A 22,640-nucleotide genomic window follows, 5' to 3' on the forward strand; every position below is an offset into this window, starting at 1 on the left:
GCACACCTGATAGTAAACTGAGTAACTGTTTATATTTCCTATTCCCAACGCAAAGTTCCCTCCCCTGTTTCCCCACTGGCTGGGTAGTCCAGGTTTTACAGCCTATCCAACACTTCTAATTATCCTATAAGTATCCTGCCCCTGCTTACACATTACATTCTAGGAATTTACTTTTTACCTTTTAGGTTTAATTCTGACCTTTCTTGCCCCCTTGGCTGTCTTCCCAATCACCAGAACGATTTATACCATCTGGTGCCATCCTGTCCCAGGGAGTAACATAGGAGTGACTTTGTTCTGTCTTTATCATGGTCTTTGCCATGTTCAGATATTTCAGCTCCCCCAGATGGAGCCCAATTAAGTCCCTCAGTTTCTTGGACCATAACTCACCTCAGTGTCCTTGGAATGCCAAGATATCTCTCTTCTCTCTTCAGTCACCATAAAGTTTTTTTTCACCAAGGCAGAAACAAACTATTCCTAACACTAGGGTGCGAAAACAACACTACATTTCTAACACTAAGATGCAAAAACAACACCACATTTCATTTCTAACAATGGGCCTGGACCTGCACACAGCATTGCTCCGTGCTGGGGCAGAGAACAGGGATGGTGGGTTCCTTCCTCCTCCTCCAGCTGCCCCCTTCCTCCCTGGCAGCCTCAGCAGAGGCAGCACGGGGCTGTGCTGTGGCACACGCCAGGTAATGAGCAAATCAGCTGGTGGCCAAAGTGCAATTACACAGCGTAGCTAGGAGCTGCTTTCTTCTAAGAGAGCTAATTGGAAATACATTGAGCCCATTGCTATTAATTACGAAGTAGCCAGCATTCTGCAGGGGGAGGGAGGTGTGGGTTGTGCACACAGGGTGCTGGCACTTGCCACCCTCTAGCAGGACCTGGGCTGGTATGAATGCTGAGGTCTGCTGAGCAGAGCTGGGGGACTACTGCTCTCACCTCCCCATCTCTTTGCACAGTGGTTGTCCCGGGCTTCCCACAGGTGTCAAGGAAGTGGGAAGCTTGGGGAAGGAGCTGGGAGCAAACCAGCTTCTGGGAATGAGGAAGGCTCTGGTTCGTGCTGAGGGAAACCTGTCTCCTGGTTTACTCCCTTCTCCCTGCAGCCTCCTCCAGGCTGAGCACATCACGTGTCCCCAGGTCGAAGGTCCAGCCAGGCAGGGGCTGTGGAGGTGAGGGCTGGCAGCCCGCTGCAAAATGAAGAGCCTGTTCATCTTCCTCGGTGTGCTGCAGCTCCTGGGTGAGTATGTCCAGGCCTGATCACCGTGGTGAGCAGGGATGGCCCCTGGATGACTTACCCATTTCAGGTGTGCTTCTGGCAGTCCTATCATGGAGCAGAGCTGCAGGCGGTGTCACGTAAGGCATTCCCCTAACGTGAATGGGAGAAGGCATTTCCAACCGGACAGAGGGAAGGCAGGGCAGTGAGGCTGGGGTTACCGTGTGGTTCCTGCTCCTCCGCAGCTTGGGTTTTCCTGCTCTTACTGGAAGCCAGCAGCTCTGCACTGCAGGACACACTCTGTTGAATATGCATGTCGCTTTGATGTTCAAGGACTGCTCTTCCCTGGAGACAATTCTGATTAAATAGCAGGCTGATATTTCCAAGGCTGTGGAGGGTGCAGGGATGCACTACTGGTGCAGCTGCATGGGGGAAAAGCCTTTGCACGAGGAGGTTTACCTGTGTGGCCCCCCCAGCCGGAGGAGATGGCGCTGCAGCCGGGTGGTGGCACAGAGCCATCCCTGCAAGGTGCTGTGGCATGAGCTCGCTGGACACAGCCCCTCACAGCTGTGGGGACATGAGGCCTGTGTGCAATGGGGCTGGCTGAACCTTTCTGCTGGAGCTTTCACCTTTCTGTGCCGTGGCTTCTTGGGATGGGAGAGATGCAAGTCCACCACAGTAAGGACAGAACAACTTGCAGTTGCCATCTGGGGGGCTTTTTGCTTTCTGAAGCTCTTTTCAGCTCCAAGTCAGCAAGGTGTTTGTGCCCACAACACTGCAGGCAGCTGCTGGGGTTGTGTTCTTACGGCTGTTACAGTCTTTCTCCTTCAGTGAGTTTTAAAATGGATATGGGGCAGGGCAGGGTGTTTGGTCTGCCTGAGGGCTCCTTCAGGCAGCAGAAAGTGGTGGCTGCAGCCCAAGGCCAGGGGAACTCCTCTGCATCTTGCACCCAGGCTCCAGCCCCTCTTCCTACATTAGGGCTTGCATTCTGGTTTAAAATACATGGTTTCATCTTTGCCCAGATACAGCTATGTACAGCAAATGGTCTCAGTAGAGCCCCTGGCAGAGTCAGTGCAAATTACACTCCGAGGTGATTGTTGTGTGCTGACAAAAGCTCTGCAGAGCCTATTCAGCACAACCAACCACATCCTTCCCCACCATTTGGACTAGCGGGACCCAGGCTTTCTGCAGTGCATCTCCCTCCACCATCTGGAGTCATTCACCCCCCCTCTTCCTCCTCAGGCTGGGCTTGGAGCTCCCTGCATCCCCTCCTTAGCCCCCTCTCCACCCAACCTCCAGCAGCCAAGTCCCACTCTACTGCCTGGTCCCTTCCACCACTGGCTTTCTATTTATTTTGTAGTTAACATGTTTTGTAGTTTTGGGGGGTTTCCCCTAAAGAAAAGATGATCCATATTTAGAGCAAAGGTGTTGTTTTTTTTTTTCCTCTTTTCTGTCTCATAACTCACTTGCCCAAAGCCATTTAATTCAGGCTCCTGGAGACTGCATTTCCTAGCCGAGCCTAGGCAATGTCAGGCTGGGAGGTGTGTAGTTGGGCTGTGCTTGTGCAAACAGAGCAGGTCAGAGGGCAAACCCATCTCTGCCATAACCCGTCCCTGACCAGTGGGCTGGTCCCCACATCACTGCTGTCCCGGCAACCCCTATGGGGAAGGTTTCTATTTCCCAACTTGCCAGTGGCTCAGGCTGCAGGACACTGTTGAATCCTCCATCTCCAGCCCCAAACAGATGAAACCAGCCCATATTTTGTGCTGTATGTCTCCTAGGAAATGTCCTTTCTCCTCTTCCCTCTCCCTGTGATCCTGCCAGCTCTGTGTGCCCACTCCATACCTACAGTAAACACCAAGGGTTGAGGGGTCTCTGTGCTTTTGATTAGTTCAAGTGGCAACAAAAGCCACCACAAGGAATGCTTAGGTGCCTGGTGTATGTTGTTCTTGCCCATTGCCTGCAGGACTTTCCTGCCTTCTCTCTGCCTGCCAAGTTTTTGTCCCTTACTCCTATTCCTACTCAGGTGGGTAAAAACCATCACCCAGCCAAAAAAAATCTCCTGTGCAGAGGAGGGCTGTGACTGCTCAACTGGGCACACATGGGTTGCTCTTGGGTAGAAAATTGCCAAATCTAACCTGCAAAGGCCAAGCCATCCCATAGCACATCCCAGAGAGTGCTCCCAGTGCCTCTTGCAGACTGGGTGACACTGGTTTCCCTGCTCCTCCCAGCTGCTGCCACCGCCGTGTACAAGCAGTGGATTCCCAACACCAATTTTGAAACCGCCTCCAACTGGGATAAAGGCAGAGTCCCCTGTGCCAACGACGTGGTTCATTTTGAGAAGAACAAGGTATTGGACATTTATATTTTATTTTTTACTTTATTTTTTGCAAGATGCCATCAGGCAATGAGAAAGCCCTTTAGCTGCCAGGGGAAAACGCGCTTTTATTTTGTGCTGTTCTTACAGGTGATCTCAGTCTTTGTCGGGACCCCCCACGTACTGTCAGACATGGTAAGGCAGCGTGTGGTGGTGCTGGGGGGACAGGTGAGGGCAGGGCTGGAGCTGGACGCTGCCAGCCCAGTGACACATCCCCTCTCCCTGTCTCCAGGGTCTTGGACACTTTGCTCCGTGGTCCAGCCAGACTGAAGTTACTTGGGCTGGGTCGGGCGATAAGAGTCACAGAAGCCTGGGTCTCTCTGTACCATGGAGCCATAAAGCCCTTTTTTGGGATTATTACTTTTTTTTTTTCTTTTTCTTTTTTGTCATTAGGGGATGTGAGGGAGAGCACCCCAAAAGCCCCTTTCATTTGGAAAAAAACAATTTTTCTGCCCCAGAGGTAGGATAAAACCCCCTCCATGGGATGAGACCTTAGCTGTAGTTTGCTGAGTTGGCACCAACCCGTGGCATTGCCAACACAGAGTCAACTCTACCTTCAGGCAGAGGTTAAGTGAAGTTGACATCAAAATATCTTGAAATGAAAACAAGCCGTTCTGGGAAATCCCAAGATGTTGCTCTAGAAATTTTCTTTGAAGGGCCCTTCAGTTTTATATTTTTCTGCAGCATTATTAGCCTGGCTGTGTTAGGATGGGCATGACACCCTACTGAAACGCATGTGTTGAGTGGGATAGGATGGGGATGGGTCTTGCAGGAGTTTCTGAGCAACCCAGTGTCTCCCCCTGAAGAGGAGCCCTGCCTGGAGGAGGCTGACAGGCAAGACAGGGTACCCATCCCTATGGTTTGGAGGGTCAAACAGGGTCTGAAAAGGAAAAGCAAACCCACTGCCCACTGCCCCAACACACTGGTGTGGGACTGGTTGCTGGTGAGCCCATCCCAGCATGGGGACAGCATGGAGTGGGCTGGATCTCATTTGCAAAACCTCCACCCCTGGACAGGATGAGCTCAGTTTTAGGGTGGATCTGCTCTTTTATCGGTCATTAAATTTGAACAAGCCCTTGAAATTTATGTGATGTAATTTGTTCGGGCTGTCTAGGCCACTAATAGTTTTGTTGCTTTAATAACGCCACGTGCCACATTTAATCCTTCTATACATATTTGAAGGAGTTACTTTATTTATATGGCATTTTAAATATGAATTTTTAAAGGAAAGAATGTACTGGAGAAATACGTACAAATATAATGTAATAAATGATGTGGAATTTACACAGAGAAGAAAAGAGCAAAATACCACTCCAGTGGATTCCATTTACTTACAGATGAATGTATAATATTTCTAAAGTCCTTTCACCAGGGGCTTGCAAAATGTGTAATTGCAAAGCAGCGTTGCTTATTACGGTGGGAGCCTCTTGCAGGCAGGCTAAAGAGCTGAGCTGGAGAAGCCCCATGGCTGGCTGAAGGAGAGGGAGGTGCAGCACAACCTTTGCACAGCTAGTGACATCCATGGTTGCACAGCGTTGTATGCTGGCTGCTTGGGTGGACATTTCCCATCATGGCTGAGTGACAGGGTTGGAGTGCTGGGGAGGCCCCCAACTCCTGCAGATCAAAGGATCCAGATGTCCTTGCAGGAACCCCCAGGGACCCTCTGCTGCCCTGGGATTTCTCTGGAATCCCACTGCTGGGGAGTGGCTGTGCCGTCTCCAGGGTTACAATGAGTATTATAGTTCCCACCACTGGCAGGAGGGTGGGGGGGACCAAGGAATGAGTAAATCATGGCAGCAGCACCAGCTGTGAGAGTGCATCACTGTTCCCCTCCAGCCAGGGGCTCGCCCAGCTGCTGCACTTGACTTGTACCACCTGTGAGCAACCAAGCTCTTACCAGGCTATAACCTGAACCACAGCTCAATGCTTTCCTTCCTAGTATCACTGCCACAACAATCTGCAATGAACTGTCTCAGCAAGTTTCCTAGCGTGGTGGTTAATATTTCTTTTTAATGTCAGCTCAGCCACCTCCCTCCTGGGCGCTGCTGTGCTCTGTTGTCACCAGATGATAAGGAGGCTGCCAAGATTAGGGTTTAAAAAGAAATGAAGAGCAGCACCTGAGCCTGTCTGCCACTTGTGGGGATGGCATGAAATTTGGCAACTGGCAGGTTAGGAAATGAATTGGTCGTGAGGCTTTTTGCGGGGAGGCTGGGCTGCACCTGCTCAGCTGCCGGCCGTGCTGCGCTGGAGCATTAATCACTTAAATCAGCAGGAATACATTAAGCTTTGGAGTCGCCATGGAGATGCTATACAGCCTTTGGCCAGGAAAAAAAAGGAGAGTGTTGCTTGCTGTAGTAGCACAGGAGGAAATTCATGGCTGGGGAAGGGGCTGGGCTCTCGCTGGCTTTCATGAGGACGGTGCCTGCTGTGGCGGGTGCAGAGGGGATGCTCGGTGCTGGTGTCCCACTGAAGGAGGGGCAGCATGAGACCTCCTATCCCTACTCCACAACTGAGTGGAGCTAGACCTGGGGTGCCAGGGTGGGTCCTCATGAACCACTGTCATCCCCATCAGACATTTATATTAAAACACTTCGGTACGTTGAGCTCTCCAGCTCATGTGGGCATCAGGTGAGTGCCAGAAGCTGCTTTCTCAGGAGGAGATCAGGGCTGTTGGGGCACACAGCCCACCTCCCCACTCTGAAGAAACCCATTTGTTGCAGAGCTCAGTGGTTATTTGGTCTGAAGTTTTGAGGGAGTCTCTAATGCAGCCACACACTAAATCTAAATCCAGCTTAAGCGTAAGTGACTGAAGCACAACCATTGTGATTAGACTGGATTTTCTATGGTATTTAGCTGCCTAAAGATGCAGATCAGTATTTAGCCAGCTTTCAGAGGCACCTGGGAGTAAATCCCCCAAAAAGATGGAGGTGTTCAGAGTGATGGTGCCTGATGTGGCTGCTTCAGGGCAAGATGGACTTTGGCTTAGCTTCCCTCCATGCTGGTGGAGATGGGCGTTTGGACCCCCTGGCTGTGGCTGCACTTTGAAAGGGAGCTAGGCCAGGGCACAGGTGTGGCTGTGAGCCCAGAGTTTGTCCCAGTAACATCAGCCCTGTTGCAGCTTGTGCCCGAGCCAGCCAGCACCTCAGTGTGGGCCAGGGGTGGATGAAGCCACTTGCTATTTTTGGGTTGGCAGGAGTCAGGTTTAGCCACGTGGGCAGAGCAGCCTTGTTCAGACCCCGTGGTGACAGGGTCAGGGCATGGGCCGGGGTTATTCAGCAGCGCCAATGTCACCTTCCCAGCTCTGCCCCATCATCAAGCCCTACCACAGTGAAAGCAGCTGCCCATACCTCGTCCCTGCCTGCACTGCCTCCCTGCAGCCCGGTGAGGGGCCACAAAGGCTGGGTGAGGGTTGGGAGTGTGTGAGGCACCGGGGTCTAGTGAGGGGCACCTCACCCAGCCTTGTTTTTTCAGCTGCCTAATTGCAAGAGCAGAATGTACTCGGCTTTGCTGCAGGATGCTCCTGCTTGGCTCCTGGCAGAGACTGATCTCAAAATGCCAATTGCTCTCCAGGGGCTCTGGCTGTAATGAATTGCCACAGTTCGTGCTAGTCCTGGGCACTAGAGCTCCCTCCCCCCTGCTTCCCAAACAGCAGGGTAATGAGACACTCGGAAAAGGGATTGCTTTTCCTTCTTCTCAGGTGAAGGTAAAAAATTTCTCAGGAGTGCATGTGTGTGTGTGTGCCAGCACTTAATTACAAGCCTGAGTCCTGCAGGCTTTCTGTGTGCCCTAAGAAAGGGGTGTGGTAAAACAGCCTTTTACAGTCACCTCCTCGGGTTTATTTGCTCCTTGCAGGCTAGTTTCCAGCAGGAGGGGTTGTTAAAGCCTGTGGTGAGTGGAGCAGCTTGCTGGCATCCCAGGCTGGAGTGGCTGCTCCATGGACCTGCTGCCATCCTTCACTGTTGGAGATGCCTCCCCTACTCACACCTTGAGCCACTTTCCAGCACTCTCTGACCCTCTCTGTGGAGGGAAGTTCAAGAAAAGAGCTGAACTAACCTGAGGTAGATTTGGCAAAGGGTTTTAAGCCTTTGTGTGCCTTCTGCATCTGTTCTTCAAGTGTCTTGGGCTGGTTTACTTTAATGGTCGCCCTGAGGGGCTCCCAGTGTCCCTGTGTCTCCCTGGGACATCAGCACCCTGCTTGGACCTGTGTGGCTCCACATCTGGAGGTGTGTGCTGTGGGGCTACAGTCAATTTAATGGCCTTTCGGGGACTGCTGCTTTTCATAACCCCTCATGGATTTTACTGGGGGCTGTTAGATGGTGGGTGGTTTGGCAGGGAGTGTGCCAGCCAGCACCCACATGGGATGGCCAGGAGCTGTGTCTCCTTTATGGGAACAGGCAGGAGCATGATGTTTTGGGAATCTGATGTGCCAGGTCACCCCTGTGCCAGGGATGCGGTGGCAAGACCAGCTTGGGCAGGTGAAGTGAGGACCCTGCATACCAAAATACAATGTAAACCATGATGAGGAGACAGGGCAGGGGAACCAGCTCCTGCATGAATGAGAGCATGGCTGCACTGCTGCCAGAGGACCCTGCCTCCTCGAAGGCAGGGCAGAGCAGCCAAGCACCTCGTTAGCTCACAGGGGATGATGCTGAAATAATGGCAACTCACCAGCCCACTGCTCCTTTTCCCATGCTCCTGTCTGCTCCTGAGGGCGACAGCAGATGGGCAAGGGGACATCTTCTGCACACTGCTGATGGGTCCTGTGGAGAGGAGCACTAGCAGAGCAGAGCAAGACCCTCTGGCCCGAGTGGACAATGGAAAACCCTCACGATTCCCACCTGTGGGCAGCAGGGGTAGGGGCTGCCTGCCTGCAGCCCTGGCTGCCAGCTGCGTGCTGCCACTGCCCCAGCAAAGCAGGACTGGGAAAGATGATGCAGGGATCATTCTCTTTGGGCATTAACACCTGTGGTGTGTTTACAGCCCTCCATGTTGGAGAAATAATCCACTCGCCATCCTACCCTAGTGATCGTTTTCAACAGGGCGCCACCAGGACTAGCCCCAAAGCTGTCCCCCAGTCTGGGTGCTGGGCAAGAGCATGTACCTGGGAGCCACATGCAGTCCTGATGGCCATGGACCTGCTTGCTGGTGCACCCATGGGTGCAGCACTGCAGAGTCCAGCACACCTGAGGAGCCTCAGCATTGTGTGATGGAGACGGTGGCATTGTCACACCCTAGCAACAAATGCAAATGTGCTGGTGCTGCAGATGAAAGCAAGGCTGGGGAAGAGCTGGCTGCAATCACGAGCATTGCTCACCTAGGTTCAAAGCAGAAGTGCTGCATTTTTTCCTGCAGTGGTGATGGTGACATGCCAGTTACATTGCTGCTGTCACTCACCTCAGCCTGATGCTCAGGAATGAAGCAGAGCTGGAATGTGCTGGATGCCCATTCAAAGCCACCCACTACAAAAACCACCTCTCAGGCTTTTGCTATTTTTTTCTTCTGGATTTTGGAGGTTAGTTTCATTTTCTCTTACGCATTGGGCAGTGGGATTTCTTCTCAGTGCTGCAGTGCTGGGGTTGCAAATGTGGTGACAGGGCTGAGAGCCATGTGGGGTCTTTCCTCTTTTTTTTGCTGACTTTGATGAGAAAAATGATGACTGTGTTTCAGTTGTCATTACACTTGATAATGATGACCAAGGAGATAAATCATTTAGCAGTGTCAGGGATGGGAAATGACTAATGGGACTCTAAGCTTGCTATATTAATGGCCCTGAAGTATGGATTGGCAGCAGCAAGGGAAAGCAGATGAAACTGCCAGCTTTTTGGCTCCTGTTCTTAGGTACATGTCATTGTGCGGTTCAAAATGTACTTGGAAAGTAGCCCAGCCTATATATGCAATTTCTATACTAAACTCTCAAATGCAGAACGCCACTGCCCAACCAGAATTTCCGTTTGTCCTCTGCGGTGAGCTGAGATGCTTAACATATGGCAGGAAAAAAGAAAGGGCAAATTACTTGCAAATTAGGATCCACTGGACAATGGAACCACTTCTGAAATGCTGCCCCTGGGGCTGCATCGTGAGGAGGACTAGTGGTGGATGGGCAACACATCTGCCTTGTTGGTTAGGGAGCTGTAACTGGGGGCCAGCCTCAGAAATCCCTGCTAAGAAGTAGAAGCACAGGGCTCTTCCTGCACTTCATGTTTGTGCTAACTCCATCCCCTGGTTTGCATTGTGTTGTGTTGCATTTTAACTACAAGGCTGGTACTAACAGCATCTGGGCAATCCTAGAGTGTGACAGGGTCAGCAGCTGGGACACCAGGTGTGCTGTGAGACTCTCATTGCCCTCTTGTTCTCAGCTTCCACTGGGCCTGGGCAGTCCAGCCAGCCTGGGGCTTTGGCCCCAGCGGTGGAGGGGGATTTCCTGTGATAGCTGGAGAAGCTACATCTTCTGCAGATAGCCCAGGGGCCAGTGTCCTCCAGAGCCCCTGCACAGGAGCTGTAGGTGTCAGGCAGGTTTAGCATGAGGCTTTTCCCTACCTCCTCTCCTGGTTGGCAGGGTTGGGGCTGCCCCTGCATCTGCTCTGCACCCCACCCAGACCCTGCTCCCCTGGGCCCTCCCCAGGCACAGGAGTTGGTTGGTCATTGGGCCAGCATTTGTGCATTTATATGTGCACATGTGTGTGTATCTCTAACCAAGCAAGACCACCTCATCCTTGTTCTTGCCACACTGAACTCAGCCACGCTGTGTGAATGCTCACCAGCATAATGTGCCACAACGCTCTTGCTTTGCTCCCTGGAGCAGCCTCAGTGATGCAGCTTACAAATGTAGGCACATCTCATTCTAAGAGTTGTCTCTGTGGCTTTTTCCTCCCTCCAAGATAATTTGTGAAGATCTGAAAGAACAAACCCCTTGACAGGAAAGCTCTTTGTGTTTTGCATGGCCACTGCAGGGCATTTGGGAAGCTCTGACCTCCAGCCATAGTCGAAGTGTTTGGTAACTACCGAGGAAAGAGCTGTCAGGCAGGCAGGGATGAGAGCAGGGACTTCCCAAAGCACTGGTCTTGATCCTGCCACAACACTCAAAAATGTCAGCTTCTGCAGCCTGGGAAAACAAGCAGAGGCCAGCCAGTCATGGCCCAGCCAGTCATGGCCCTGCTGTGCCACCCAGCCCCATCACCAGCAGCTGCTGTGTTTTTTCTTCCTGCACCTTGTGAAAGAAGCTGGTAGCATAGACCTTGCCCCTCTCAAAGCAGGCCAGGTCCTGAGCCTCAGAATATCACTGGACATGGCTTTTATATCTGCATCTAAAGGGCATGTTGCCATTTATATCCTGGCCAGACTTACAGCCTCTTTCAGTGCTTCAGTATCGGATTAATAGAAATTCAAGATTAATAGAATTTCAGAGAATCTGGTGGTGTTGTTTCCAGTTAGACATGACACATGCTGTGGTCTCATGGGCCATAGTCCATAGATAGGCAGAAACTTCTTTCCTGGCCAGTGGGCAAACTCCATACCCTTGGGGCAGACATTGCCCAGACCTCAGTTGTTCACCACCTTGTCATCCCTTCTTCTCCAGCCCAACTTACAACATTGCTGAGTCTGAAGCAGGAGCACTGCAGGGCTCTTCTCAGTGGTAGCCAACCTCTGCTTCCTGCTCTGGCTTCTCACAGTTCCTGAACCAAGAGGGGAACCTGTGCTATGGCCTTCAAAGCATCTTGCCACCAAGGCACTAAACTTCTAAACTGCTTCCTAAAGCTTGGGGATGAGGAGTTTTTGCTATGTCCACCCACCTTCCAAGGTGGTCTCTGTGTAGGGCAGAGCATCCTCAGATAAGGCAGCCCCAAGGACAGAGAGCTAGCACAGCCACCCACAGCAGTCATTTGTAAGTCTAGCTATCTCTAACCTACATGCATATTTAAAGACCAATTAAGTAGAGGAAGCCTTAAAATCCCATCTAACGTGCTTCTGCCTCAGCACAGGACCCAGTGCATAGGCCTAACACATTCCTGGAGGACTTCCAGCTGCTGTCTGGGAAGTGATGCTAAAGGCCCAGAGAGACCAAGTTATAGCAGAACAGAGTCTTGAACACCACTCACTCCTTGATACATTAAAATACGGGGGGAAAACCACCTTTCTCTCTGCTAATTTATAAACCTAAAGTAAGATGGGCTGAGCTGTGTGAACCTGTGTGCTGTGAACTAGTTGCCTGACTCAGTTGTTTGCCAAGTCCTGTCCTGGGGTTGACAGTGCCAGCTGGTGATGGGATGATGATAGGATGGCCACAGCTCCTTGCCAAAAGGACTGCCACAGCAGAGGTTTGTCCTTGTGACTCTGAGCAGAAGCCTGGCTGGGCTGAAGCAAGGCAAGTGGGGTGACTCAGACTACCTGCTCATGATGTCTTACCCAACAAGAAGAGAGTCTAACTGTGGCTGTGCCAAATGCCAATGTGTGCTTTCCTTAGTTCATGCTGAGTGTGAATCCACTGGCTGATACCTCACCAAGCATTGCTTGGGCTCCCGAGTTATTTTTTCAGGGAGAGTAAGAACCACCTTGGAGGTGGGTACCCATCAAGCAATAGAAGTTCTGGGCACTTGCAGAGTATGTCTGTGTTTTTCATGACATACCAGTATGTAAAGCCACTCCTGAGCTGCTAGACGTGTGTGCAAGAAGAGGAAGGAGCAGTCAGAAGAACTTATTTTGCTTTTTCCTTCTTCTCACTGCCCTGAACACTTCATACTTTTTGGTGTTACTGGAAGATAAAGTCAAACTGCCTCTCCCCATTGGAGCACCCCCATCTGTAAAAACAGGAGCTGATAGTTTCCCATTAATGTGGGGCATGGCAAGGGTAACTCCTAATGACTGTAAAGTGCCTCAGAGACAGCAAGTGTAATAGGCAGCCTAATAATTAGCACTGTTATTAGCTCTGTTATTTGATTGCAAGCCTGGGTGGCTGGCAGCAGGACCACACAGTAATACTCTGAATCCCTTTGTCTAGTACCTACCCCTGAATGGAGAATTCGTGCTGGCGTCAGGCGCAGGGTTCGCAGCTTTCGATGGCAGCTGGGATCCAGGCTGTGACTCAGGTATTTTTCCGCCCAGACCAATCACCCCATCAGCCCATGATTAGTCATACAAATTTAGCCCAAAGGCTTCTACAGAGGTCTTTGCTGTCCCACCTCAGAGCAAAGTGAATCACTCCTCTTGCAACTTCTGCCTTTCTTTTGATGACCTCCCTCACATCAGATCTTTTTTTCCTGCTAGATCACCTGTCTTCTAAAAAAGTAATTATGGTGGGGAAGCCTTTGAAGTTGTAGCAGAGAGGCAAATATTGTTTGTATTTCACCCTGCCTATTAAACATGTAGCCACATCAAAGCCCTCATTTTCTTTGCCATGGTATTTCTAAAGAAAACTGGTTAGGAATTACACACCGGTGAGCTGAACCACAGCCGTGCAGCTCGCTGGCCTCTGGCCCCATGCGTATGGGCACCTGGGAGCAAGAGCATCCATCCCTCCCCTCTGAGCCTCCAGCCCAGGGTTGTCGTGGCTGAGACAGAAGGTGGTTGTTTCATCAGCGCCTGTTGTTAGTCTGAAAGCTGTTTTCTAGAGAGATGTAAGTGGGGTATTTAAGAGCTACCTCATGCTTTCAGTGGAAGTAAATTTTTAGTTTGGTAGCTGAAAAGGAAGAGTCCAAGCAGAGCACCTGTGCCTGCACACTTATTTGTAAAGAAAGAGAAAAAAGAGAGAAAAAGCCCAAATGAATCTGCTCAGAGGAAGGACTGGAGCATCAGGCTGTCTGGAGCCACTCTGAAATCCTTCGTCCCTGTAATTTTTCTGATTTGGGTCTGTTTGCCCCACACCGGGGATGCTGTGGCAGCTGCGCTTTATGCTGATCTTTTCCTGCTGACCATGTGTTGCTGCCTTGAAATCAACAGGCATTTCTGGGGCAACTTTCACCAAGGGATTCTTCTGAAACATGATTTTAAAATTAATGCAAATAATGCTGTCAATGAACACCTGCAGCTGCTGGGGAAGGGTGAGAAGAAAGCAGGGCGTTGTGTGATGATACTAACTGTGACCAGCAGGGAAACAGTTAATTGTTAAATAATTAGTGGTTAAACAGGGCACTGGTTTTGGGTTTACCAGACCAGTCACATTTCTGCAGGCCTACCAGGCTGCTTGGAAACCGAAACATAAATTATCATATACGTGTTTATCCATTTCGCTGTTATTCAGCATTTGTGCTGCTGTTCCCCTCCCTAACCATAAGGATGAGCTTTAAAGAAGAGGGGGGAGATAACCTTGTGAGATCTGGGGCCAGAGGCCAGCCCTTTGCTCCCAGCCTGCAGGGTGAGCTCCTCAGCTGGGGGGTAAAGCAGTGCCTTGTTTTACCCATCCAGGTGCATCTGCTGGGGCTGTGTACTGGGGTCTGGGTCAGGTTCAACCTTTCTTATTGCTTTTCCAGGTGCAACAGTGACGTTCACTGATGCTGAGCACCACAAGTGGTTCGACCCCACTCTTTGGCAGGTTGTGTCCCCTGACGGGGAGCTTGAGCCAAGCGGGCCCATCTTCTCTGTGGATGAGGAACGTGTCCCGTGCCACTATGATGATGTTATCTTCCAGCCCGAAACCTCCTTCCGGGTAAACATCGACTCATCACAGCAAGTGATTCATCTCCGCAGCATCTCTCTCATGGGCCAGGTATCGTGGGGATGATGAGAAACCGGTTTGACACCTCCTTGCCACAGCCCCGAAGTGGGTCAAGAGAGGAAGGACCAGCTGGGGATGGAGGACCAGAGCTGTGGGGGCCGACGGACCAGTCCTGCAGCACTGCAACACCATGGGCTGCTGCTGCTGTGCATGTTCTCAATGATTTTTTTTCCTCAACTGCTTTGTTATCACCTCCCTTCCTGCAGTGGGGGAGCACAAGCCATTTCACTATTCACATTTTTAAAAGATGGAAAGTGTGCGTGGGTCAAACCACCAGCAAATGGCATCGTCTACAGCAGGCAGAGGCTACCCCCTTCCCAGGCACGTGTCTGCAGCCATGCTGCTCAGGGACCCTCTGGGGACACCTTCCTCCCATCCCTGACCTTAACATGGCTCATGGCTTGGTGATTGTTTCCCAGCTTTGCTTCAGTACTGCTCTTTAATTGATTGGAGGGATAATTATAGAAACACTGGCAGCTTGCTGTGCTTCGGGCCGGGAATCGGGCACACAACGAGCCCGGTCCCTTGCCAGTCGGAGGAATGAAAGATCACAGGCACTGCAGCAGTAAACACAGGCTTCTTCCAGGAGTGGGAAATGTGGCAGACATTTCATACGTTATTTATTATTCCTACTGCCGTGCTGCCTGGAATCTGCCATTTCGGGGCCAGGCGTTAGGTAACTGCTTTTTGAGTAATAAACTCGGTGTCCAGGCAGGTGCAGGCAAATCTGGACCAGGCAGCACCCCAACAGGGCTTTCCTCGGGCACGTGTAGCCCCAGGGATGCAGAGGTGGATGGTTATGGGTGTTTGGATGGTGCTGGTCCTGCTGATCCCTGGGGACTACCCATAACACATCATCACCCCGAAATCCACCTCTCCAGCTGGCTGTGCCCTGGGCAGTAGATTGCTGCTGAGTGATGAGATGGAAGGAGAAGGTGCTTTTTATTTTTGTATTTCCTGAAAACTGACCTTATAAGCTACTTTGACCCTTTGCAGCCGGCTCACTTCTTGCTCTGTGTGGGGCAATTTCATCCCAAGATACTAGTGCTGAGCCCGCTGAATCACCTCCCAGATCGATGAAAACACCTCAGATCCAGCCTCTTCTTCCCAGTATTTAAAGCTGGTAACTTGAATTTGCTGGGCCAGTGGAAAGAGGTAAAGCAAGAAGAAGAAGAAAACAAAAAGCTCAGCCATCTCATAATTTATTTGTGGTCCTTTTTTTGGTTTTCAGTTACAAAGGGTTTTTCTGTTGGCTCCATGGAAAAGCCCAAATGGGTGTATTGGCAGGATCTCCCTGTTGCACTCACTGCCTGTGATGGGGCTGCCCCAATCTGGCCATCAGGGGATCCAGGGGGCAGGGCTGGGTGCCTGGGGACAGCAGTGGGACCTGGCTGGGGATCCTCACCTGCTTTGCTGCTCTTCCCTTCACAGGAGCTCAGCAGCCCCAAGGCCTGGGCTGGATACCTGCGGGGTCCCTCTGCCCAGCTGCAGTTCCATGGCAATGGCACTCTCCAGGTGACGGGCACTGGCTGTCCTGACAAATCCGGCTGTGCCTGCGGGAACGCCCTGGTGAGCCCTCCAGTTGCAATTCTTTTTGGGGGGGGATACTGCAATCTAGGGGGCTGCCTTTGCGACGTGAATGGCGAGGGAATGATGCTGCCCTGCTCTCCCTTAGGATGGTCACCGCATCTGCGCGGCCCTGGTCGGGGCGCCGGGGAGGCAGTGCCCAGCGCCAGCGTGCCCGAACCCTTTGCAGCCCCTGGGCCACTGCTGCGAGGTCTGCGGTGAGTGGGGGGCACAGCCCTGCACCATCCCCCCCTGCCACACTGGCTTCCCCAGCCCCCTTCCCCTGGCTCTCAGGGCAAAGCTGGGTGCAGGGGGTGCTGGTGGGTGTGGGCTGAAGTTTTGCTGTGTCACTGTTCTTGTGGGTTCCATCCTCATCTCACGTGCCACCCTCCCAAGGCATCTCTCTGAAGAGTCAGCCTGGCTTTTGGGAGCTTGTTCTGAGCCACAGCCCTTTGTCCCTGCTTCTGGTTTATTCTGTCAGGATGTCACAGCTCGTCAAGCTAATAGGGCTCTGCTGAGTTTATGCAGCAGAAAACAGTCAGAAGAAATGCACCTTTTTCACTATAATGTCAGCTTTCCAATGGCAAGTTTGTTCCATTTCATCTAAATAAAAACATGTAGATAGACAAGTGTTCCTTCTGCAATGGGCTCTTTTCCATGAATCCACCTGTAAGATTGCTGAGGGGAATTTTTCGTGCACAATTGGACCTAGATATGAGGTATGTCATACCAAATTCATTAAAACAGCACCATATGTTTCTCCGATGTGCTGCTAAAAGCAGAGCCCCCTAAAGCCTTTAGGAGAACCTAATATTTCAATAAATGCTTACTTGCATTTTTTTTCCAAGGAAAATATTTGACTCAATGGCTGTAGTGCAGCAGCACAGGGAGTGCAGGTGTCTCCCCACTCCCCTCCCTCCACCTCCCTCTAAAGCCAGGGTAGCATTGCTGGAACACAACTTTACAGCCCCAAAACCAGGTACATGCAGAGCTTCCTGAAGGGACATGTGGGAGAAATCTTTCCAGGGAAAGCTTCTTTCTGGAATATGGTGGAAACCAAAAGCCTTTCATCAAACCCAGTCGATAGACCAGCAAAGGAGAGAGAGATTGTTGGCAGAGATGTTTATTTGGGCTGCACTGCCCAGGCAGGGCTGTGGAGGTGCCTCTCCTGAGCTCAGCCAGACTGGTTTAATGGAGGTCCTAGAGGGTCCCCAGTGCCATTGATGGCAGTCAGAGCTGTGCTGCTGTGGCAGATTTCTGCTTGGGCCTGGTGACCATCTCATGTCTGTCTGGTTTTGGGTTTGCAGGAGCCACCATTAACCTGGATTTCACTCCTGATTTTGACCTGCAGAAGTACCAGGACAGACTCGTGCAAGCCTTGCTGAGCCAGGTACATCAGCCCACCGAGCAGGAGGGGGCTAATGAAACCACAAGCCACTGGCCACATCTGCCATGGCTCAGTGCTGGTGGGGCTGTCTGGGGGACATGCAGTCCCAGTGAGAGTTCAGCCTCACTCCTCACCACCCTACAGGGCTCACCCCCACATTATGCCTCTTGGATGTGCCAACTTGCTGTGGGGCTGACACAGCCTCTCTTGTTCCTCACCATAGCCCCTCTCAGCACAGGGCAGGACCAGCATGCAGAGAGGGAAAGATGGAGGGGGGCTTGCTGGAAATCCTGGTCTAGAAAACACAGGAGGTCAGTCAGGAGGTCAGGTCTAGATAAGATGGGAGGTCAGTCCATGTGGCTGGAATCATGCAGCAGGGATCCTGTGGCCTCTAGGAGATGGCTCCCAGTGCTGGGCTGCTTTTTCATTCCCAGTAGGCAAGCACTGGGTGGGTGAAAGGGCACAGGTCAGCACGCAGATGCATGCTCTACAAGGCATCACTCCATGCTGCTGCTTGTCAGACACAGCATGACATCCCTCCTCCAGGCTGGGCGCTGCCGGGGGAGGAGGCACATAGGGAGGATGGATACAGGAGTCTTGTTCTGTTGATGCCGAGCTGAAAGCCTGCTGCCTGCCCTCCTTACAGCTGCACACATCTTAGCCTTTCATGGGTGTGTTACATGAAATTGCACTTGTGTCCATGGGGGGGACACCACGTGCTGGTCATAGTTGGAAGAGAGGGGAGATATGAACCTCTCATTTGGGAAAGGCACAGCGGTAACAGGGATGGCAGCTCTGTGGTGGCACTCACATGATTTGTAGGTGAGCCTTGCTGGTGCATCCATCATGGCTGTCTGTAGAGGTGACTAATTCTGCCTACCACTCTCATGGCTTTTACGTGTCTCCTTCTGTTTTCAAAAGCCCAAGTATGCCAACGTGCAGATGGCCATATCCAAGGTGCACAAAGTACAGACCTTCCTGGGAGTCATACCCCGAAGCTCCACTCCTCTCATCCAAATTGTGCTGATCGATGATGGAGCAGGAGTGCAGACTGGCACCACTGCAGAGCAGCTGGCAGCAGACATCATGGAGGACATAGCACAGCATGGTAATGCCACTGTCTTCCTCAGTGGCTCCCCTGTGGGTGCACCAAAACCCACTGCTATCCAGAGCTCCTTGTGCCCTGCCAGCAGCCTATGTGTCCAGTTGGGTTTTTAATGTCTCCAAGGATTGACACTCTACAACATCTCCAGGCAACCTTTCTTGTATTTAAGTGGAATTTACCGTATTTCAATTTTTGCCCATTGCTTCTTGCAATTCTTCTTCTTGCCCTTGTGGCCAAGAAGGCCAATGGCATCCTGGGGTGCATTAGAAAGGGTGTGGTTAGTCGGTCAAGAGAGGTTCTCCTCCCCCTCTATTCTGCCTTGGTGAGGCCGCATCTGGAGTATTGTGTCCAGTTCTGGGCCCCTCAGTTCAAGAAGGACAGGGAAGTGCTTGAAAGAGTCCAGCAGAGCTACTAAGATGATTAAGGGAGTGGAACATCTCCCTTATGAGGAAAGGCTGAGGGAGCTGGGTCTCTTTAGCTTGGAGAAAAGGAGACTGAGGGGTGACCTCATCAACGTTTACAAATATGTAAGGGGTGAGTGTCAGGGAGATGGAGTTAGGCTCTTCTCAGTGATGACCAGTGATAGGACAAGGGGTAATGGGTGTAAATTGGAGCATAGGAGGTTCAAGGTGAATATCCGAAAAAATTTTTTTACTGTAAGAGTGACAGAGCACTGGAACAGGCTGCCCAGGGAGGTTGTGGAGTCTCCTTCACTGGAGACATTCAAAACCCACCTGGATGCCTTCCTGTGTGATGTACTCTAGGTGACCCTGCTCTGGCAGGGGGGGTTGGACTAGATGATCTTTCGAGGTCCCTTCCAACCCCTAGGATTCTATGATTCTATGATTCTATGATTCTTGCCCTGCCACTGGACACTGCTGAGAAGAGCCTGGCTCAACACTCCAGCTGTGTCTCACCAGAGTAGCCCAGAGGGGAAGGGTCAGCTCCCTTGACCTGCTGGAAACCCTCCTTCTCATGCAGCCCAGGATGTAGTTGTCTTTCCATGCTGTACCTGGCCATGGTCACTTTGGTGCCCACCAGGTCACTGCAGAGCTCCTTTCTACCAGAATGCTGCCTGTGGAGGCAGCTGTGTAAGATGGCAGATGCTGATGAGCATGTATGTCACAGCCTGGTGGTTGTTGTGTGGGTAGCAGACCCAGATGGTCTTGTCCTGGTTGAGTCCACCCAGCTCTGTATCCCACCTCCCATCCTGGGGGAGCATGAATCAGCCAGGCAGGCAGTGCAGCTCCCAGCTGCAGGCTCCCTCTGCCCTGGGCACAAGATGATGTGCAGATGTATTGTCCTGTCCTGTTCTCAGCCCTGTTTCTTCCTGCCCTTTCCCAGGTGAAGCACTAGGCATTGCAAGCGGCAAAATGGAGGTGGCCACTGGCAGCAGTTTCAGCGGGCAAGTGGGGAGCCACACACCAAGCGGGATCACGGCGGGGTTGGTCCTGGGGCTACTCTTTGGTCTCCTGCTCCTTGGAGGAGTCCTCTTTCTCTACAGAAAGGGAAAGCTAAGGTAAGGATGGGGCTTCTGTTGGCTGTGTATTGCCAGGCTTCTTCTACCTGGGGGCAGCTGTCATGCCAGGCTGTCCTTCCAGCTAGCCTGGTGGCACAGGGGCACACAGTTCTGCCCAGAGCTCCCGGAGTCTGCTATACCAACTATTACTGCTTCATAGAATCACAGAATGGTTTGGATTGGAAGGGACCTTTGAATGATCATCTAGTCTGTCCCGCCTTCTTGTGGGCAGGGACATCTTCCAGTAGACCAGGTTGCTCAAAGCCCCACGAAGCCTGACCTCATTGAACACTTCCAGTTATGGGGAAGCCACAAATTCTCTGGGCAACCTCTTCCAGTGCCTCATTTCCCTTGTACTGAATTATTTCTTCCTTATATCTAATCGCTGTCTACCCTCTTTTTGGTTTAAAATGGTTGCCCTCATTGTTCCTCATGGTTTATTGGAGGTGAGGTGGCTGAAAGGCACTTTTATATTCTTGGACTGGTACCTCAGCCTCCTTCATAGCCAGGAGGAGTTGCTTCTTGGCATGGTGCAGCGTGCTTTAGCAGGAGCAGGGCTGCAGAAGCTCGCTTGGAGCTCTGCATAGCCTGGTCATGCTGCCCAGGGACATGTGCTGTTCATGGTAACCAGTAGCTTGCAGCCCTGCTGGGGGGTGGAGGCTTGAAACTGCCAGCTGCTAAATAGAAGTGCATCAAAATAATTCAAAACACTCATCCCACAGCTTTGTAGCCATGAAAGGGAGTGACAGCATCCAAAAGCAAATGTGGCTTCTGGTGCATTAGTTGCTTGTGTTGTGCAGGTCCCAGGGGAGAGATGGCAGGATGCATGGCCTGTGACCACACTGCAGCTGGGACCCAGTCAAAAATGTTCCTTCTCCATCACGTTTTCCCTTCACAGCTTGGAGCTGGACTCCAGCAGTGAAAAGGGCATCTCAGCAGTGCCCACAGGAGAGTTCTCAGGGCACCCACATCTGCTCCCCTCTCTCATGCATCCACCTTCATGAGGAGGGTTTTGCAGGGCTTATTCATGGATGTCTTTGTGTGTGTAACCATCTGCTGAGTGGCTACTCCTTGTCTCACCTACCTGACTGCAGGCAAGCAGGGAGTGGGAATTGCTTAAGTTTGCACATGCAAAGTGCACTGAAATCTGCCAGGGGTGGCTGAGCTCACACTGGCCATGTCAGAGGCTCACAAGTCGGGTGATCTTCTCACTCCCAGTTCCTCTGCTGGGGTTTTCTTGCTGCAGAGCAGGCCGGGGATGCTTGCCCTGCCGCTCAACACGTGCTGACATGACATTTCCTAGCAATAAACCCATGTCTTCATTTAATTTCTAAATAAAACTCCCAGCCCAGTAATTGCTACTTGATGATTTATCTTTCACTGACACTTCTTTGGAGGCTGGACAGGCCTTTGAAACCAGCTCTGTCAGCAGTGAGAGGGAAGTTCATGTAGCTACAGCAGACAGAGCTGAACCTGAGCCCAGGCCACATCCCTGGCCAACCTGCTCCTACTGTGTGTCCCCAGGTGGCTCCAGGGCAGTGCCCTTTTGAGCAGTGCTGCCTTGTGTCATGGAGGCATCCAACACCAGCAGGGATGCTGAGAATCAGACAGGAGGCTCTGGGAGCCTACAAACAGTTGGTCTCCATGCAGCACAGTCATCCTTACCACCAGCAAAACAGTGAATTTAGCTCATTTCCACCAAAAAGAGCCTGGTCCAGCCTCACTGCAGACAGCACAGCTCCTCTGGTTGCATATGTAGAGCCTGTGGTCACAGTGGTCAAGTGTCAGTGGGCTCTCAGGACCTGCAGTGATGTGTGTGTGGAACCACTGCTGAGCCCACTCGCAGCAGGTGCCTGGTGCAGGGGGGTGATGACTGGGACCCTTAGGAGAAGAATAATGAAGAAAGTAATAAAAGTAGTGATAGTGATTAAGATGATAAAATGGTAACATGATAACAGTAATGATAAAAGTAATTAATGCTTGTTGAGATTGCTGTGGGAACAGGTGTCAGCTCTGTGGCAATTCTTTTGAGGACACAGGGGGAGAGAGATGGTGCTGAAGCAAAGCCTGTGCCAGAGTTGTCTGCCTCTGACAAACTCTGGATGCAGCAGATTTTACCAGGGTAAGGATACAAACACCTCATTTCAAAGACAGCCTGAATCTTTGCCTCCGTATTTTCCCATCCACCTCTTGAAGATGCAGTTTCATCCGGGGGAGCTGCTGGGGCAGGAGGGATGAGGGTGGGTGATGCGCAGGTGTCTCCCCAGGTTGCCCACCCTGCGCCTCCCCCGGCCCTGGGACAGAGCGGAGGACCCAGCATCCCCTGCACCAGACAGTGACAAAGGCTTCGACAACCCCATGTTTGACGTGGTGAGTCACCACTGCCTGGGGACACAGGGGTGCTTGTGGCTGTGGGCAGGAGGTGGTGGGGACACAGCCAGGACCCCCTTGAGTGCCAGTGGGGCTGCAGGGGTGCAGTGCTCATGGTAGGGATCCTCCTTTCTGCAGGCTGGGAGTGGTGGGTTGTGGGATGGCCCTGGTGTCTCGCTCCTGGGCTGCCACAGGGACTCAGTGCTGGGTGGTTTTGCCACAGGTTTTGCTTTCCTTCCCAATCTGTTGCTTTTCACTCACTTGCTGCTGCAGGAGCCACCAAGTGCTGACCCTGGAGAGGAAACATCCCAGGAGATTGCTCCCAAAGACCACCAGATCTTCTACCTCAACCCTCTCTACGACGCGAGCGAGATGGACACCTGATGGTG

General features: G+C 51.8%; 1 protein-coding gene across 1 annotated transcript; it reads left to right on the forward strand.

Moving 5' to 3' along the window:
* The first annotated feature begins 1,200 nt into the window (after nucleotides 1–1,200).
* On the forward strand, nucleotides 1,201–22,635 carry AMN (amnion associated transmembrane protein). Its single transcript, XM_051622425.1, has 12 exons — nucleotides 1,201–1,243; nucleotides 3,451–3,569; nucleotides 3,687–3,731; nucleotides 12,592–12,679; nucleotides 14,060–14,295; nucleotides 15,736–15,873; nucleotides 15,980–16,088; nucleotides 17,178–17,260; nucleotides 18,179–18,365; nucleotides 19,707–19,881; nucleotides 22,149–22,251; nucleotides 22,525–22,635. The coding sequence occupies exons 1-12, from the start codon at nucleotides 1,201–1,203 to the stop codon at nucleotides 22,633–22,635; spliced, it is 1,437 nt and encodes a 478-aa protein (XP_051478385.1).
* The last annotated feature ends 5 nt before the right edge of the window (nucleotides 22,636–22,640 follow it).

Source organism: Apus apus, chromosome 5 (genome assembly GCF_020740795.1).
Source record: "Apus apus isolate bApuApu2 chromosome 5, bApuApu2.pri.cur, whole genome shotgun sequence".
Classification (NCBI taxonomy): Eukaryota; Metazoa; Chordata; class Aves; order Apodiformes; family Apodidae; genus Apus; species Apus apus.

Excerpts from the sequence above, each read along its gene's own strand:
- AMN (XM_051622425.1), top strand. The coding sequence starts at position 1,201 with ATGAAGAGCCTGTTCATCTTCCTCGGTGTGCTGCAGCTCCTGG. Across the intron at positions 18,366-19,706 it reads GGAGGACATAGCACAGCATG|GTGAAGCACTAGGCATTGCA; the intron begins GTAATGCCACTG and ends GCCCTTTCCCAG. Across the intron at positions 19,882-22,148 it reads TACAGAAAGGGAAAGCTAAG|GTTGCCCACCCTGCGCCTCC; the intron begins GTAAGGATGGGG and ends GTGTCTCCCCAG.